General features: G+C 39.6%; 1 protein-coding gene across 1 annotated transcript; it reads right to left on the reverse strand.

Moving 5' to 3' along the window:
* Positions 1–353: 353 nt before the first annotated feature.
* Positions 354–2681, reverse strand: LOC111908450 (scarecrow-like protein 8). The gene has a single exon (XM_023904280.3). The coding sequence runs from the start codon at positions 2375–2377 to the stop codon at positions 470–472; it is 1908 nt and encodes a 635-aa protein (XP_023760048.1). The 5' UTR covers positions 2378–2681; the 3' UTR covers positions 354–469.
* Between the last annotated feature and the right edge of the window lie 17773 nt (positions 2682–20454).

A 20454-nucleotide genomic window follows, 5' to 3' on the forward strand; every position in this document is an offset into this window, starting at 1 on the left:
TTCAAGCTCACGTCACCCTACTGTACTTAATACCCGTCTAAGCCGGTATAACGTGTATAAACACACACAATTGAATAAAGGAAGGGGTCGTTGGTGAGGGGTCATTTGATTCGATGTTTTTATGTGTTTATCATAAGATCGGTATGATGTATCTCCATCGATTGCGAAATAATATTTTTGTATAGTTTCAGGCTTTTGTTTAATAAAAGGAAACGTTGTAATCTCAACTCTCAAGTAAAATAAATCTTAAAAGATCACAAGTATGAACGCTATCATTAAAACGTCAAATCACAAAAAACAATGAAATACCATGGTTTTGCGAATCATAAATAAAAGACAATAAGACATTATAATTGATACGATAGATTGAAAATTAAAAATTAGCTGAAATTTTGATGGTACAAGTCACACTAAATCATATTTTCCATATTTATAGTTTAAAAATTTTAAATCGGATATTACAATTATGCTAATGCCACGCCGATGCGACGGTGAGACTCCGGCCCATCCACCCAAAATTAATCCCGCCGGCCTCCTCCTTCACCGTGAAGCCCGGATGACCACGTGTGCCCGAGTTCACCTTCGAGACTAATGTTTCAGCCCTGAGTTGACTCATCGCCTTTGGCTCGAACCCAGCCATGCTCATTCGGGCCCGCCATTTCCCAAACACCTCACATCTTTCAACCCTGTCTCTCCCCTCACACGCAACCGAGTTCATCATTTTCCGACTCAGTCCCTCCTCGATTTTCACTCGCTCCGAGTTATCCCTCCCAATCGTCGCGTCCAGCGACTCCAACAACGCCCCATAATACCCACACGACTGGCTCACGCGCGTCTCAAACGACGCTGTGTTGGCGTTCAAATCCTGCTCCACCACCGTCACCAACGCCGGTGACAACCCCTTCACGCGCCGCAACACCTCGTCTCTCAGATTCTCCGTAGTCACGCTCTCGTCTGGCAATTTGTACAACTTGAAAGCGAAATTCACAACCAGAACTTCTCTGGGTTCCACCATTAAGGCCGACGCATTGAGATCGGATAATTTCAAAGTTGAAATATTGAAAGAAAAGGGGACACCCAGTTTGTTAGAAAGGGAACTCAGACCATCACCCACGAGTTTCAATCTATCAGCACCCCCATTACCAAAGTCTGTGAAAGTTGTAAGCTTTAATGAAATGTTTGTCTCTTTATCAACCTTACGCGCCGCCGCAATCTCGTGAAGTAAGTACACGTACTGAACGCCCTGACCTATATCGAAATCTACCACATGTATGCTGTTCTCGGCCTGCCCCAGTTCGAGAATGGCGTCGTTCGCTGCCATGAGAGCAAGCTTGAAACATGGGGATTTGTCATAGAGCAGTTGGGTTGACACGATGTGATCTTTTCCATACAACTCCGACGCCGTCGTCGGGTTCCCGCTTAGCCGCGATCGGAGTGCGGACGCAATGTAGAAACTCAATCGCTGCTCGGGGGTACCAAGCGCGTTTGAAACCTGGTTGAGGCGCGTGAGGATTTCCATCGCTGAGTCGTTTTTCCCGTCGGCAATTGCAACTGCGGTGTCGGATAGCAACTGCTTTGGGCAAATTGGGGTCGCTGGAGACGCGGAGGAAGATGCACAGGACGAAGAAGACGACGACGTCGGAGAAGGAGAAACAGTGTTCTCCGCTTTCACCACCGGGGTGGAACCGAGTATGTTGTGAATCGTTTCCGACCACTCGCTGTTAGTAACGCCGGAGACATCGTTTTCTCCGTCTTCATCGTCCAATAAAAGCTGTTTCTCTAGCTCTTGCAGACGTTTCATCATCTTCCCCTCCGTTTCTTGACTGGCCGCCGATTGTTTCGCCGCTAAATTAGGTAAAGAAACTCGCGGAAAATTGCCACGATTGTTATGTTGGTAATTACCCATTACGCCGTTAAAGTTTCCATTACCAAGATTAAAACTTTGCACACTCGCCGGATGAACTTGTTGCATAACTGGAACGCCATAGCGAGGAACAGACGACAAAGACGATGAAGACATATTAGAAACCGAAGAAACTTCCGGCGAATTCGGAAAATCCACTAGAGAAAGCGGAGATACAGGAGAAGCATGCTGATTATAAGGCCTTTGTTTCACGTTTCTCAAGAAAAACGCAGCTTGCTGCTGGAGTTGGTGATGGTGTTGGAATTCAGCCAGAGATCTTTTCCCCATCAACTCAGGTCGCCTGAGTCCGATCTGAGAAGATGGGTCAGCAAGAATTCCGGCAAGTGGTGACCGGTAAGAGCCTTGTGGGTTGTTGGTCATATTCATCATAGACATGGATCTCCCGCTGACGTTGTTGGTGCCGATGTTGATGTTGAAGTAGTCTGGATGACCGCCGGGGAAGCCTGAGGACATGGTTGCCGGCGATGTGAGTTAGAGGAAATAAAAAACTAATGGTATTGGTGGAGAGTAGTCATTGAAGGGAATTTTTGGAAATGGGAGAGGGTTTCGTGAAAGCAAAATTGGATTGATTCTGGTTTTTGATTATAATCCTGGTGGGTGTAGAGAGAGAAAGGTAGTTTTAGAGAGAGAAAGTATTGGATTTCCAACTGGCTTTCTCTTGATGACAAAAGGTAGGAGGATTTCAATGTGACGTGCATTCCCTACTTGTACCTTACAAACTTCCTATCATTCGCCATTCCTACTTGTACCTTCCTCACAAAATAAATACTATTTTTCTTTCTAAAAAGTTTAAGATTCAACTTTATTAATATAGTATAACTGTTGATGATTACAATATAGAAATATTCACGGAAATGAACGCATGATATTAAATGGAAAAGTTAAATATGCTTCTAAGTTTTGTTCAAATTTATTTTCGTATTTTCTATTCATATAATATGACATATGAAACTAATTAATTATCTGTATTGATTATAATTTTTTTTATAATTATTTTGATCTCCTAGATAGGAAGATTAATAAAAATATATATATTTGATTTCTGTATTAATTGAGTTTAGATTCATTTTTCCCATATATTTATCAAAATGACCGGTAACTTGGAATACTCTAATTTGAACTAACGGAAATCATGTCGGAGAGGATGGATTCTTATAATAGGACATAAAATGTTTCAAAATTTGACATATCTGTTTTTATTTAGAAAACATATTTCAAGTGTAATTTTTATGACATAGAAATTGAACTTAAAGCGTGATCGATATGATACTCTAGACACATATTTGAAAGGGAAAATGACTTGTAAGGGTAATGAAGTATCGGTATTATACAAAAAATACTATTAAACTTTTTTTTATATACATATCGCCAACTAACTATAAAGTTTGTACACATATGACCATTAAACTTTACCTTTGTTCAAAAAATATCATTACGTTACCGGTGATAGTAGGTCAACCGCCACGTGTAATGCCACGTGGTTGCTGACATGGATTTTGCTGTTTATTATGTACACATTATACCATTAAACTTTTTTTTTTTGTACACATTATACCATTAAACTTTTTCTTATACATATTTTACCATTAAACTTTTTTGTACTTATTTTTCCATTAATTTTATATTATTTATTAAAAAAAATAACATTTCAAAAAATACATGTTATTACATAAAAATGGGTTTTCTATCATTGTTACTCATTGATTTCGTAATGTTTAGGGGAGAGGGTTCATTTTTACAATGATTATAAGCACTCCCTTTTGCAACAACATCGACACTTATGTTGGTCATACATCGACTGAAAATCATATGTTGGTTATGTAGTATATATTATTATATCTAAATGTATAAACATATAAATACTCAATTATCCATTATTTTAGTTGAAGTTTAATACATTTAAATATATAAATATATAAACACTCTATTATATATTGTGCATTAACAATTGTAGTATTAAGTACAATGATTTTCTCTGCTGAGATAATCAAAGTAACATTTTAAAAAGAGGGGTGAAAAAATGAATTTTACAAAGTATGTGACGAAAAAGTTTATTTATATATATTTACTACGGAATAAGCACGAAAGTTTAAAAAACAAAATGGTGAAAATGATATTTTACAAAGTTGAATAGCATGGTTGAAATTGACATGTTATACAAAGTTGATAGATTAAAGTTGTACTTTAGGCATTAACATGCTTGTACACTATGCATTACAACTTGTACTATTAGTGATGATTTTACATGCAATAACGCGGATAAATCCTTATACACTTAAGGGTACATGCAACCTATTAGATCTAGTCATAACATTATTGAAATAACATTTTATTGAACAACAAGAACCCTATAACCTCAGGTAATTTCGAAATTCACAAAAGAAAACATACCTCTTGATTGTTGCAGTAAACAATCAAACAATCATTCTTGAAAACTCTTGGAAGCTAGCACTAAAAATCTCTTGCCTTTGATGGTTCACACCCAACCTTAGCAACAAGGAGGCTTAAAGAGAAAGTAGAAAGGAGAAGGAATTTCGGATATGCCTTGGTAATAAAGAATGGCCGAAAAAATGGATCCTTTAGGGTCCATTTATAATTAGATTAGGAAACCCTAGATAACCCTAATTTGAATATTATATTAATATATCAAATTAGATAATTATCTACTCCCTAATTATCTATAATTATCTATAAGGGGTATTTTAGAAAATGTATATTATCCACCAAGAAACTGTCCACCTCCATAGGAGGAAGGTTTTGGAACCTCGTGTTCAACTATTAAACAATTGCAATTAGACCCTTATACTTTTAATTAATTCTAACTAATTTTTGATTAATTATTAATTAAAAAAATACTATGTCTAATTAATATATTATTTTTATAACAAATTAATAAATTCATTCATTACTATTCATTAATCATATAACAAATCAATAAATCATTCTCTCTCTCTCTCTCTCTCACACACACACACACACACACACACTCTAAAAGTCATCATATTCAATTACTAGGTTTGAGCGCAACCCAAAAAGACTTTGCTAATAATTCAAGTATATACTAATTCAGTTATTGGCTTAAACACCTAATCCAACAGCCTCCCACTTGGATAAGTCTATAACTGTAATTAGCAACATAACTTCTAAATTAGACAACAAAGAGTGCTTCCATAACATCTGTTGTACCCTGAATTAACCAGGCATTGGCCCTAAGATAAGTGATATAATATTCATCCGTTCTACTAGATATCGTACATACATGAGAGATGGACTAAAATCAATCTCATTATCTAAAATATTGTTTCATGATTTCTGATTTATAATGACCACATAAGACTTCAAATTGAACACATTAACTGAGTCCTGGTTGGGCCCAACACTATATGTCAACACCAAATCACTGAGGGGCCTAAAGATATCACTTTTCCGGTTAGGGCAAAAGGAACGAATAAACTTTGACTCATATGCTTGTATCCTTTACTCATCAAATTATACATGACAATGTGTTTTATAACATCATGTTACTAATGCGTTTTCGCAACACCAACGCACAACCGACTTGTAAAATACAACTCATATATCTCCATTTTAAGAATATAAGATATTATCGTCTCATAATTACTCATGATATAATCCATGAAGTAATTCTCTAAGCGTGGGTTTATCCAATACTTAAATATCCTTTTCTAAGTACTCATGAATGTTGTAGCAATATAATTGTTATGTCTAACTCTTTTAGATAATCTACAATCTAATTCATGACAATCTTAATTCACTACTTACTTCCAAAAGTATGAATGATTGTAGAATTTGAATAATTAAATTATTCTGGAAGTAAAACATGCAAAACTAAACACAAGAATAAACAATTGAAAAAGGCAGTAAACAAACTCATAAATGATCTCTATTATTTAATCACCAAAAGTCAATTACATTTATTTTGTTACAAGTTTCAAACTACTTATATAACTAGTAAAGCTAATATAATATCTCAAGCCATTGTTCCTAGCATGTTGATTATGTTTAACTGTAACACCCCGAATTTAGAAGACCTAGAAAGGAAAGGAAAACCTCAAAAACATAAGGTGACTCGTCGAGTAGGTGGGGTGACTCGACGAGTAAGAGCGTGTTCCGGGTCGCAGGATAAGTGACCTACGCGACGAGTCGGAGGACCGACTCAGCGAGTTAGTCAGGGTTTGGGAAACCCTAAATTCGGGACTTGGCACCCTATTTAAGCATCTTGTTCTCCTCCTCTTGGTTCCATTCCCAGCCCCCATTATCCATAACTTAATCCACGAAAGCCTAGATCATTTGGTGAGTGTGTGAGCCATTCTTGAGTATTTTGGTGTTCTTGGAGACTAGAAGAGGAATAAGGAGATTGAAGGTTCAAGGAGGAACTTGTAGATCCAGCAACACCATCTCATTTCCATCATTTTCTGGTAATCAAGTCTTCATCTTGACTTATAACTTCTTAGATCTATTTATGTCCACTTTATGAGAGTTTTGGTCCATGGAGCCTGAACTATGGGACAAGGATGTACCAAGCAAAGATCCTTTCAGATCTGGGGTCCCTAAGAGTGGTTAAGGCATAAAGGTGCAAGATTTATGCCATTGTAACCCTCATGCAAGCTTTAAAGTGGTTATTATGGCCTTTTGAGCAAAAAGGGCCATACATGGATGTAAACGCAGAGGCTTTGCATGTTATTTCTGTTGGAATAGTGTCTAAGGCTGTAACTATATCCGGTTGTGCATGGTCCTTTTGGGTTGCCTTCACCATAGCAACTTGATAGGATGATTTATTAAGAGAGAATAAATATTATTAATATATTATGAGAATAATATAATGAATAATATATTGTTATTTGATTAATATAAGTCATAGAATTAATTGGAATTAATTTGGTGACTTAAAGAGATTAATTAAATAAAGGGGTATAAACTGTCAATTGTTTGATAGTTAAGCTTTAAACTGTAAATCCATTTGGATATACTATGGACGAATTCTAAGAGGATTAGGATAGCTAAAATCGTCCATTAGAGTTATCTAGGAATGGATTTGGATAGCCTTAAGAGAAGATTATCTGATAGGGACTTATCTGTAATCCTTAAGGAGTCTACAAGTATAAATAGACCCCATGGCTGATGGAATTCGACACTTGACCTAAAGTAAGAGAACTCTGGTCGAATTCCTCCCCTCTCCTCTCTCCCAAATCATCCTCCTTGCTTTGGTGTTTGTAAGCCATTAGAGGAGTGACATTTGTGACTCTAGAAGCTCCAAGACCTCAAGATCAACAAGGAACTCAAAGGTATGATTCTAGATCTGTTTTAATGTTGTTATTTAACCTAATTAGTAATTAGAAGTCTTGGATTCAAAGCATGTTTATTAGAAAGCCTAGATCCGAGCATTAGGGTTTTGCATGCGCACATAGGAAAGATCTTATGGCTAAAACCCATCAGTGGTATCAGAGACTAGCTTGGTTTTCTGTAAATTGTTGCTTGATTAACTGAAACAAACCTGCAAAATTCGAATTTTTGGTTTCTGAGTCATGGACTCGGCGAGTCTCAAAGTGGACTCGGCGAGTAGGCCTGACTCGGCGAGTCCATTTGTGCACTCGGCGAGTCCAGGCGTCAGGAATGGCCAGATTCGGGATTTCTTTGTGTTTATCTTATCTTAACTTACCATAAACTAATTAGATCAATATAAATTCGTTTTTCTGATAAATATAATTGTTATCTTGATCTAATCAAAGGTAATTATCAACTAATTAAATATTTAATTTCCTTATATGATAATTAATTAATTATTTTGATTATTTTGGTAATTATCTTAAAAGAAATCTTGAATAAATCAAATATAGATAATTAGGATATTAATTGTTAATTGGAATTATTTGTTATTTGATCCTCCATGTTTTAAATGTTTAAAACCTACCCTTTTGTTTTGAAATTTACTTTTGTGATTAAAAGTTTTAATTTAGACAACTTAAATTTCAAGCCCTAGATTTTAAAAGTTTAAAACACAACCCTATACTAATATAATATTACTAGAATAATATATATATATATATATGTATAACTAAATGCTAGTCTTACCGTTAGTAGGCCTCATTCACGAAGCCGATCTATAAGGTGGGTATAAGGTTGCGGCCTATAAAATGGCGCTTAATGGGTGTACACTCACACCCACCGCTTGCTTGATTGGTGGAGGGTCGTTAGCCGAACGGGTAGGATAGGGCAACCTCATCCTCTCATTAAAAGTATAATAAGAAATACAAAGTAACTACACATATTTTAAAATTTCCCAATCCTAGTTACTTTAGGAAAAGTGAATTGATGCAATCCCATGAAATTACACTTTGCACCTTGCTAAGATGTTAGTGGAGCGTGTGTGGTTTACCGGCACACTAATTGGTTCTAAGCGAATGTGGCAAAGGGTGATTCATTGTATATCATAGTTCGATGGAGCGTGTGTGGTTTACCGGCACATCGAATAGGTGATTGTTACAATGAAGGCACCATGTGAATTTGCATGGTAATTCACACCAGCTTTGTGATCCTCGGCATCCCAGTCACAAACAAGAGGGGCATATCGAGATTTAAACATGCCATTGAATAGTTTCAATGAATCTCATCCGAACCTAGGAATTCTCAAAAACACTTAGGACTAATAGTTTAAGTTTCGTGATGGAGAATTAGTGAATCGTCATTCACTTACCCTCAATTTATTTGCATGTTAGATTACGGCATCCCTTTTCTAGTATGTAAATGTTATTGTTGGATCCTAGCCCTAATTTTCTTATTGGGTGATAATTAGGGATTCTTATTCTAATCTATCTTTGTCCTTTTCTAATTATAGATGTCGAACGCAAACAACGCTGCTGCTAGTTCTTTCACATTGATGAGCCTTTGCCAAAAGGTCACCTTCGATGGAACGAACTTTAGCGAATGGATAAGATACATTCGCACCATTGCACGCTATGAGGACAAAGAGTATGTCCTTGATGAGAAGCTCGAGAAAATCAACACCGAAATTGCTACTCCAGCCGAAATCACCGCATTTGAAACTCATGAGCGAGATGCAACGAAGGTACATTGCATCATGATCGCCACCATGAACTCCGAATTCCAAAAGTCCTACGAGGACATGTACCCGTACGAGATGCACCAAGACTTATTGGAGAGGTATCACCAAAACGCGAGACAAGAGAGGTACGAGATTTTCACTAACATGATTTCCGCGAAGATGGGTCATGGAGAATCTCTTACCGTGCACTTGCAAAAGATGCAAAGGTATGTCGACCGCCTTCGCAAGTTAAATGTTGACTTCGGTGAAGATTTGGCGATCGACATGGTGCTTCACTCTTTACCTCCGATGTACAACCAATTTAGGATGACCTACCACATGAACAAAGAAGAGGTCACCCTGAGCAAGCTCCAAGGTCTCTTGAGGGTTGCTGAGAGCAACTTCAAAGACAAGTCTGTTGCACCTACTCCCAATCCGCCCGCTGCTCCTGTCTTGGCTATTGGACAAGGGAAGGGAAAGAAGAGGAAAGCTTCATCGAAGAACTATCGCAAGGTGAAAGCCCGAGATAGTGCCTCTTCTAGTGGGACCAAAGTTGATCCCGCCAAGCCCTGCTCTAACCCGAAGGAGGCAGAGTGCCACCACTGCCACAAGATAGGACATTGGAAGAGAAGCTGCCCGGATTACCTGCAAGCAATCAAAGAAGGAAAGATCAAGCCATCTTTCGCAGGTATATATACAATCAAATCTAACGATTCTAATCATGCTATTTCTTGGGTTCTTGATACCGGTTGTGGTTATCACATTTGTTCTAATGTGCAGGGACTAAGAAGAAGTAGGGATGTGGAGCAAGGAAGGATCAATCTAATCATGGGGAACAGAAGATCGTCGCCTGTAACCAAGATTGGAGTGTACTCCTTAGTGCTTAGGAATAATTTAGTTTTAGATTTGAACAATTGTTGCTATTCGCCAGAAATGGCAAGAAACATCATTTCATTTCATGGTTTATTTAGACAAGGATTTAGATTTTCTTTTAATAATGAGAATGGTTCTATTTTGGCTTATCTAAATGGTGTCTTTTACTTTGAAGCTATACCATGTAATGGAATATATGAAACTGTTATGATTATTGATGACTTTGGAAATGATGTTTTGAATATTGATTCTTCCACTAGTATGGATAAAGCTTCCTTGTGGCATTGTCGTCTTGGACATGTCAACAAGAAACGCATAGCCCAACTCCAAAAGGATGGAGTGTTGGAGTCATTCGACCTTAGGGAAGATGACACATGCGAGTCTTGTTTGCTTGGAAAGATGACTAAGTCGCCCTTCACGAGTACTTGTGAAAGGGGCGATGGTCTATTGGACTTAATACATACCGATGTATGTGGACCGTTTAGATCAACCACGAAGGATGGGAACCGCTTCTATGTGACTTTTACCGATGACTATAGTAGATATGGGTATATCTACTTAATCAAGCAAAAGTCAGACACCTTTGAAAAGTTCAAAGAGTTCAAGAATGAAGTGGAGAATCAATTGGGCAGGAAAATCAAGATGCTTCGATCCGATCGAGGAGGAGAGTACCTAAGTCTTGAATTCCACGATTATCTCAAGGAGTGTGGAATAGTTTCGCAATTGACGCCTCCTAGGACACCGCAGTTGAATGGTGTGGCAGAAAGGCGTAATCGAACCTTATTGGATATGGTTCGCTCTATGATGAGTCGTGCTTCACTACCAATCTCTTTTTGGGGGTATGCCTTAGAGACTGCCGCCCATATCCTTAACCGAGTCCCTACTAAGAAGGTTACCAAAACACCTCACGAGATGTGGACAGGGAAAGCTCCCTCGTTGGCACATATCAAGGTTTGGGGTTGCGAGGCTTTCGTAAGACGAGATACTCACGACAAGCTTGAACCCCGAAGTGAGCGATGTATTTTCATCGGCTACCCACAGACATCCTTTGGATATCTCTTCTATAGACCGAAGGACAATGTTGTCTTCGTTGCAAGGAGAGGAGTTTTCCGAGAGCGAGAACTCATAAGCCAAGGAGACAGTGGGAGGCAAATCGAACTTGAAGAGATTCAAGAGTCGATGGATGAAGGAACCTCTACCGCTGGCACTCAACCCGAGGAGGAAACTCCGGTTGAACCAATTGACGAATCCTTACCTCTTAGACGTTCCGATAGAGTTAGAGTTCATCCCCAGTTTTATGGCTTTCATATTACTACCGAAGGGGACACGTATATTAGTGATGGTACACTAGTAAATCTTGATGAACCTAATAGCTACAAGGAAGCCATGGCAGGCCCGGAGTCTGTAAAGTGGAAGGAGGCAATGGATAGCGAGATCCAATCCATGTATGATAACCAAGTTTGGAATTTGGTTGATTACGTACCCGGACGTAAGACCGTTGGGTGCAAATGGATCTTCAAGAAGAAGACCGACGTGGATGGGAACGTACACACATATAAAGCGCGATTGGTCGCGAAGGGCTTTACTCAAACTCCCGGAGTTGACTATGATGAGACCTTCTCACCAGTTGCGAAGATTAAATCTATTAGAGTGATGTTAGCAATTGCCGCATTTCATGATTATGAGATTTGGCAAATGGATGTCAAGACCGCTTTCCTTAACGGAAAGTTGGCTGAGGATGTTTACATGGCTCAGCCAGAAGGGTTTGTGGATCCGAAGCTTCCAGATAGAGTGTGTAAGCTTGAGAAGTCCATTTATGGACTTAAGCAAGCATCTCGCAGATGGAATCTTTGTTTCGATGAGAAAGTCAAAGAGTTTGGATTTGTACGAAGCGAAGACGAATCTTGTGTATATGTCAAAGCCAGTGGGAGTATAGTAAGCTTCCTCGTTCTATATGTCGATGACATATTACTCATAGGAAACGACATCCCGACTCTGCAGGAGGTAAAGTCCTGGCTCGGGAAGTGTTTCGCTATGAAGGACCTCGGAGAGGCTTCTTACATTTTGGGAATAAGGATAATAAGAGAAAGAAGTAAGAAACTAATTGGACTTAGTCAGAATACTTACTTAGAGAAGGTACTAAAACGTTTTAGTATGGAAAACTCAAAGAAGGGAGAACTACCGATACAAAGCAATGCCAAGTTGAGTAAGACTCAAAGTCCGAGTACCGAAGCTGAGATAGCAGAAATGAGCCGAGTACCATACGCTTCCGCAGTTGGCTCAATCATGTACGCTATGACTTGTACTCGCCCTGATGTAGCCTTCGCATTGAGCATGGTTAGCAGATATCAAGGGAATCCTGGCAAAGCCCATTGGATAGCGGTAAAGAATATCCTTAAGTACCTTCGGAGGACGAAGGAATGGTTCTTAGTCCTCGGAGGAAGTGATGACTTGAAGGTGCGAGGGTATAGTGACGCCAGTTTTCAAACCGACAGGGACAACTACCGTTCGCAGTCGGGATGGGTCTTTACCCTAAATGGAGGAGCAGTGACATGGAAAAGTTCCAAGCAAGAAACCGTAGCTGATTCAACGTGCGAATCAGAGTACATTGCAGCGAGCGAAGCGTCGAAGGAGGCAATATGGCTAAAGAACTTCATCGGTGATCTTGGAGTCGTACCTGCCATAAAGGAGCCAATAGAGATTTTCTGTGATAACGAAGGTGCGGTTGCCTTAACCAAGGAACCGAGGGATCATGGTAGATCAAGACATATCGACAGAAAGTATCACTTTATTAGACATCGTGTAGAAGAAGGACAACTCGTAGTTAAGAGGATATCATCAGAAGATAACCCAGCAGATCCGCTTACGAAGGGACTGAGTAGGGTTAAGCACTTGCAGCATGCTAGGAGTATTGGGCTGAAGGATGATATTAGCATAGATTAGATAGTATTTGAAACGTGTAATAGATAAATGTAATTGACATTTGATGATTAAATAAAGGAGTTTTATTTATGAGTAATGTTACTATCTTATGTTAATTATTTAGCTATTGTTTCACTTTGCATGTTTTGACTTCCAGAATAATTGAGGTTATTAGGAATAATCGAATTATTCAAATGGTCCACAATCGTTCATATGATGGAAGTAGATATGAAAGAAGATTGTCGTGAATTGGTGTGTAGAATGTCTAAATGGTGTTAGACATAGCAAAGGATTGCTGCAACGTTCATGAGTGCTTATGAACTAGTTTTGAGCATTGGAATAAACCCGCGCTTGCTGGAATCACTTTATGGAATAAGATATAAAAAGGTGATCGCAAGACGATAATATCATATAGTCTTAAAACCTAGATATATGGTTTATTATTTGTTAATTGATTGTACATTGATAATACGAAAACGCATCAGTAACTTGATGTTATAAAACGTATTGTTGTGTATAGTTGGTAAATGAATAAGTAAATGCATATAAGTCGAAGTTTATCTGTAACTTTTATCTAAGAAGGTAAAAGCGATATCTCGGCCGCTCGATGATTTGATTTGACTTATGTGCCGGGCCCGGTCAGAACTGAATTGATGTGTTCGATTAAGTTCTATGTCAAATAAATCAGAGATCGAGAAACCTAAATGCTTGACTAACCATTCCATAGGATTGTCAGCATGATATCTAACAGAGGACTGTACGTTCCCTTATCTAAAGGACAAGATTGATTAGATCAGAGTTGACAGCGTCTTTGAGAGCTACGATTGCAAACCGAATTGTGCTTGTATAGTTACTAGACTTATCCAAGTGGGAGACTGTTGGAATAGTGTCTAAGGCTGTAACTATATCCGGTTGTGCATGGTCCTTTTGGGTTGCCTTCACCATAGCAACTTGATAGGATGATTTATTAAGAGAGAATAAATATTATTAATATATTATGAGAATAATATAATGAATAATATATTGTTATTTGATTAATATAAGTCATAGAATTAATTGGAATTAATTTGGTGACTTAAAGAGATTAATTAAATAAAGGGGTATAAACTGTCAATTGTTTGATAGTTAAGCTTTAAACTGTAAATCCATTTGGATATACTATGGACGAATTCTAAGAGGATTAGGATAGCTAAAATCGTCCATTAGAGTTATCTAGGAATGGATTTGGATAGCCTTAAGAGAAGATTATCTGATAGGGACTTATCTGTAATCCTTAAGGAGTCTACAAGTATAAATAGACCCCATGGCTGATGGAATTCGACACTTGACCTAAAGTAAGAGAACTCTGGTCGAATTCCTCCCCTCTCCTCTCTCCCAAATCATCCTCCTTGCTTTGGTGTTTGTAAGCCATTAGAGGAGTGACATTTGTGACTCTAGAAGCTCCAAGACCTCAAGATCAACAAGGAACTCAAAGGTATGATTCTAGATCTGTTTTAATGTTGTTATTTAACCTAATTAGTAATTAGAAGTCTTGGATTCAAAGCATGTTTATTAGAAAGCCTAGATCCGAGCATTAGGGTTTTGCATGCGCACATAGGAAAGATCTTATGGCTAAAACCCATCAATTTCGACCCTAGAAGGGTAGATCTAGGTCCTGGATGCTTTATGTTCGACTGGAATTTTATGAATAGAATTGGACTTAGGAGGACTCGACGAGTTGCTCTTAGGACTCAGCGAGTCAGTCCGTTTTCTGCCCAAAACGCTTCTGATAGCAGGTGTGTGTTGAGTTGGTAGAGGACTCAACTAGTTGGGTTCATTATGGACTTGAAGATCATCGTACTCGACGAGTTCAAGGAACGAACTCGGCGAGTCTAAGGCAATATCCGTAACTTATGAAGATGGAGTCGACGAGTTCAAAGGTGAACTCGGCGAGTCAGTTGAATAGGGTCCCGACGTATTTGAAGGTGAACTCGACGAGCTCAAGGAAGAATCGACGAGTAGGATCGAAGTACAGAGTTACGTGTGAATAATGGGACTCGACGAGTTGGTGGGCCAACTCGGCGCGTTGAGTCAACTCGGAGCGTTGACTTTGACCAAGTTTGACATGGTTTGACTTTTGAAGGTATTGTGGTCTAAGTGTTATTTTGGGTATTGATAGTGTGGGGAGCCAAAGGATCAGCAGTTTATGAATTGCCGGTTATCAGTCAGAGGTGTTCAGCTAGTCTTCAACAGTGCGAGGTGAGTCTCCTCACTATTTGTATGGGTCTAAGGCACCAATGCTGACCCATTATGTTTATGTATCATAGGAAGACCTGGTGGTTAGCCCTATGCACTTATTATATATGTTCCTGGTTACGATCTGATGACAGGTGAGGCTCGAGGAATGTTGTATGCTAGAAGTCTTTGTGATAGGATCCAGACCGAGGTCCGATGTCGGGGTAATCCCGAAGTACGTTTGTATGGTAGTATGTTCCGGACTAGGGTCCGGTGTCGGGTGAGGCCCGAGGAAGGTTTATAAGTGCATTTTAGATTATACTAGTTGTCTTTGTGATACTTGTATGTGCCTTGTAGGGAGGTGAGTGTGGGCGAGGTCCTGTATCTCATCACTAGCTGAGTATGGATGGGGTTCCATATCTCAATATTAGCAGAGTAGGGGAGAGGCCCATGATAGGATAGAAGTGAGTGTGGGCGGGGACCCATATCTCACTAACCGCAGGAGTGTGGACGGGGTTCCATAACTCATCAGTAGCAGACCAGGGACAGGGCCCAAGATAGGCGAGGCTTTAGTATAGGAGTACAGTAGACGATGTTTTCTTTATGTGCTAGTATGTTGTTTGATTTCATGTATGTGTATAGTGGGAGAGGCCCAGAGATAGGCAAGTCCTAAGAGAGACAGATCTGTATACCGAGCGGGGCTCAATGCCATGCGAGGCCCGATACCGGGCAAGGCCCGATGTAGAGGGCGGGGGCCCAATATGTGGATATGTGTATGTGGTATGTGGTAGGATGGGGAACTCACTAAGCTTTGTGCTTATAGTTTTTAGTTTTGGTTTCAAGTACTTCCAGTAGCGGAGGGAAGAGGTCGGGATGATCGCATGGCACACACCAAGAAGTTTTAGCCCGGGATGTTTTTACTTTGATAATTAGAACATGTTTTGAAACAATACTCTAATTTGATATATCTATCTGTAGTTATGGTATGATTGGATACTTATGGTTTTATTAATGTTTTAAAAAGAAATTTTTGGTCATGATTTTTGGGATGTTACAAGTTGGTATCAGAGCCTTGGTTTGAGGGATTCGAGCACGCTCTCGGGTGTAACTGAACTCAAACTGAGGACGTGGTAAGATAATTTTCAAAAGAAAATCGTTTTATAAAAAGAACTTTGAAAAGAGAAATGATTTTGAAAATGGAAAAAGGACTTTGAAAAGAGAAAAAGGGTGTGGTGCATGCAATCAGTCGAGCTCAAGTATGTTCTCCCAAAATACCCATACAAGTTTATGTTATGATATGATTATGTGATCAGCATGCTAGTAGGGCTAAGGATCAAGGAAGGATGCCTTATATGCTTGTTATATGTGTTTATGGAGTTGCATGTTAGTACTGGTTAGACATTGGTAGGATAGCCTGATTAGGTTATGCCTGATTATATGAGCTTATATTGCATGCTAGTTGCAGATTCTTGATATGTGAATATGATTGCTTGCTTATGTTATGGTGATATTTTCCTTTTTGTATGAATGCTACTTGCTTTGTGCTTTGTGGGACTCTGAGTGATGGGAGTTAGCCATTAGGTGAATACGCCAAGTCACATGTGATTAGGATTGAATAATCTCAGAGTGCTGGATTTGGCCCTATTGTGCAGCTCTTGTTTGAGTCCAACCGTTGTAGGGAAAAGTCCTTTACTCGAAGGATTATTTGAGCCTCGTCACATGTGATGGTATTCAAGTAATGGCTAATTGGCATTATAAAGATACCTTCAGTAGTTGAGGACTGGGTTGGGTTGGAGATTTCCCTAGGGTAAGCCTAGGATGACGTTAGTGCTGGGAGCAGTAGTGGTAGTAAAAGGGACTTGGTGGAGTCGAGGCAACCCTTGAGGAAAGTACGTATAGATGTGGAAGGTAGTATGGGACCGTACTACTGAAAGAAGAGGATCTTTACTCGAGTCAAGAGGTGTCGAGATAAAACCAGGGAACTTGTAGGGCGTGTGTGATCCCTCGGAAGGGATGTGTATTCTGATGGTTGTTGTGGCATGTTTCAGCATGGTGACGTTGCGTGAGAGACCGGTGGGCGGATCAGGCGCCGGAGAGGGATCAGACTCGGATTTAGGGGTCTAGCGGCTTGAGGAGCGGATAAGGAGTTTGTATCAGCTAAGATTACACGTAGTATTCTAGACCAGAATCCTGTGATCTTTGGTACGGTCAAGGAGGACATAATGGAGATTTTGGATGAGAGGCTGGGAGCCTTTCCGCACTGAGATGATGACCATGATAGGAGCGTGTACATTGACATTTCGAGAGTTTAGAGCTTGTGGAGCTCCGAATTATCATGGGGCTAGGGACCCCATTGCTAGCAGTAGATGGTTGGCTGATGTCACCAACACCTTTCATTCGAGCCGGTGTCACGAGAGGGACAAGGTCAGACTCGCCTCCTGCCTTCTGAAGGACAGAGCACGTGATTGGTGGGAGGATTTTGGTCATGCTATTGGGGATGATGTCGCATTGGACGAGATGACATGGAGTGCTTTCTCAGCCAGGTTCAAGGCTGAGTTTGCACCAGTGATTAAGGTGCAGCAGTTAGCACGGGAGTTCCAGAACTTGCGGCAGACAACAGAGACGGTGGCAGAGATCACCGCCAATTTCAGAGAGAGAGCCCTTCTGGTTCCGCAGTATGTGGCAGACAAGGAGATGAATAAGGCTCGGTACCACAAGATGTTGAGGAGCGATATCAGTCATTTTGTGAGTCAGTCTAGCTGCAAGACGCTGGAAGATATGATCGCTCGAGCCAGGGAGAGAGATTGATCTAGAGACATAAAATAAGAGGAAGCTAGCAGAGGTTTAGGTATCTATGGGTTCGGGCAAGAGGCCCAAGACATCATATTCTAGATTGAGAATTCATCAGGACCGAGGCCGCTGTGGCAAGTGTGGTAGGACGCACGAGGGTACATGTAGGAGTGGCAGTGATGGTGATTCAGGCTGCTTCAAGTGCGGCCAGATCAATCATTTTATCAAAGATTGCACTGCTACCACCACCCAGGGTTCTAACCTGATATGTTTCCATTATATTCAGAGGGGCCACAAGAAGGCAAAATGCCCGAGTCTGCTTTCAGCAGGACAGGTGATAGCACCTGCCCCTACAACCTTGAGGATCACCGATGGCCATCAGGGCCGGGCAGAGGCCCTTGCGGCGAGGAGCAGGGCGTATCAGTTGGTTTCAGAGGAGGCGTGAGCAGCCCGATGTGTCATGTGCGTACCTTTCATTTCTTTGTAAGCTTATGTTATGATTTTATTGTTATGGTTTTGCATCAGTATTGGTAAAGGTATTTCTGTATTTGGTGGCCTGCTTGTGATAGAGTTATATGCCATCTGCATACCTTGGATTTTAGAATGATAGTTGGAGGTCGTTCCCTTTTAGAGCAGGTTACTCCGGATGCAGTGACTGTAGCATGCATGTGTGAGACTCGGGCATGTCTCGCTAGTTTTTAGGGGAAGTATCGTTTGAGAATAGGTTGGTTAGATCGCCAACAGTGGTAGCGTGGATTTCAACAGAGTAGCCAGGGGATGATGGGAAGAATTGGGAATTCTTCCAAGCTGTGGACTGTAAGAAACTAGTTGAATCAAAGTAGGGGAGTACTATCCTGGTAGTCAGGAGCTGAGGTAGGAGCGCAAATTGGATGTGTTTGCTGTTGGGTTTAATACAAACAATCCTATGTGTGCATGCAACCCTAGTATTGGATCTATGTTTTCACTATTAGTTATACAGCTTTATGAACACAAAAAGAAACCTGGCATGCTACTATAATTTTCGAAATTCATATATAAAGCTAGAATACATACCTTTTGTTGTTATATAGCAATAACAACTAGTTCCTTGAATTTCCTTAGCTCTTGAAAGCAAGTACCACAAGTGTAGTACCTCTAATGGAGTCACAAACACCATATGCAACTTGGATGAAGAGGAGAAGAAAAGGAGGCACCAAAAACGGCTGGAAACCCTAATGGAAGTCTTCTTCACGTTTTTGGGGCATAGGGGCCCTTTATATACATGTAGGCTATTAGGGTTTACAACTAGGAAACCCTAATTTGATTGCTTAGGCCCTAAGCAGCCCATGGACTCCTTAAACATATCCCTTGGACGATTTCTAATGGGCTACCCATAGAATTCGTCCAACCTATATATTATTTGGTGATCCATAGCCCAATTATAATTATCTTATAATTACAACTTCAGTCCCCAAAGTTTAATTAATCTCTTTTAGCCACAAAATTAATTAACAATTAATTCTTGACTAATATTAATTAAACAATATGATTTCTCCTTTAATATATTATTCTCATAATATATTAATAAATCATATTTAAACCTTTCTCTCCTTAAATCATCCTACATATTGCTATAGTGAAGGCAACCCAAAAGGACCATGCTCATAATCGGGTCAAGTACATACCAAAACAGTTATGGACTTAGACACTAATCCAACAGTCTCCCACTTGGATAAGTCTAATAACTATTTTCCGTATGACTTCAAAACCTGATCAGCAATCGTAGCTTTCAAAAGCCGCTGTCAACTCTGATCTTATCAGATAGCGTGTACTCTAGATAAGGGATTATATATTCCTCCATTCTCAAGATATCGTATAGACAAAAGACATGAATTTCAATCATTCTCTCTATACCTTTTCCCGACTTCCGATTCATGACGACTGATAACAGACTACAATTGAACACATCAACTTAGTCCCGGCTTGGCCAAGCGCTTAGATGTCATCACTAAATCATCGAGAGGCCCACATATATCGCTTTTATCCCACTTTGGGTAAAAGGAATGGATAAACTTCGACTCAAATGCTCGCTTGCATTTACTGATTGAATCACACACAACAATAAGTTTTATAACACCAAGTTACTGGTGCGTTTACTTATTATCAATGTGTAACTGACCAACAAATAACAACTCACACGTCTCGGTTTCAAGAATATACAATATTATCGTCTCACTAATCACTCGTGATAAAACCGTGAAGTGATCCAAGTGAGCGTGGGTTTAATCCAATACTTTAATCTTATCAAAGCACTCACGAACTCTGCAGCAAACTTGTGCCATGTCTAAACACTTCAGACAATCTACAGACAGATTCATGACAGTCTTTATTCATACCTACTCCCAACGTATGACCAACTGTGGATGTTTGAATAACCTAGTTATTCTGGAAGTCAAAACATGCAAATTGAAACATGACAACAATACTTAATCCTATATGGCCCCAAACTTGTGAGAGTAAATAAAACCCTTCTATTTATCCACCATATTGATTACTCATTATTTATCATTTAATGTTTCGGATAATCAACTCATTACTTGAATTATACCAACAATTGTCCCATGCTCTAAACATGCACACTTTGTTTCTTATGGTTCATGCTTTGTGAAATAGATCACCTGAAAACTTT

Source organism: Lactuca sativa, chromosome 8 (genome assembly GCF_002870075.4).
Source record: "Lactuca sativa cultivar Salinas chromosome 8, Lsat_Salinas_v11, whole genome shotgun sequence".
Taxonomy (NCBI): Eukaryota; Viridiplantae; Streptophyta; class Magnoliopsida; order Asterales; family Asteraceae; genus Lactuca; species Lactuca sativa.

Excerpts from the sequence above, each read along its gene's own strand:
- LOC111908450 (XM_023904280.3), bottom strand. The coding sequence starts at position 2,377 with ATGTCCTCAGGCTTCCCCGGCGGTCATCCAGACTACTTCAACATCAAC.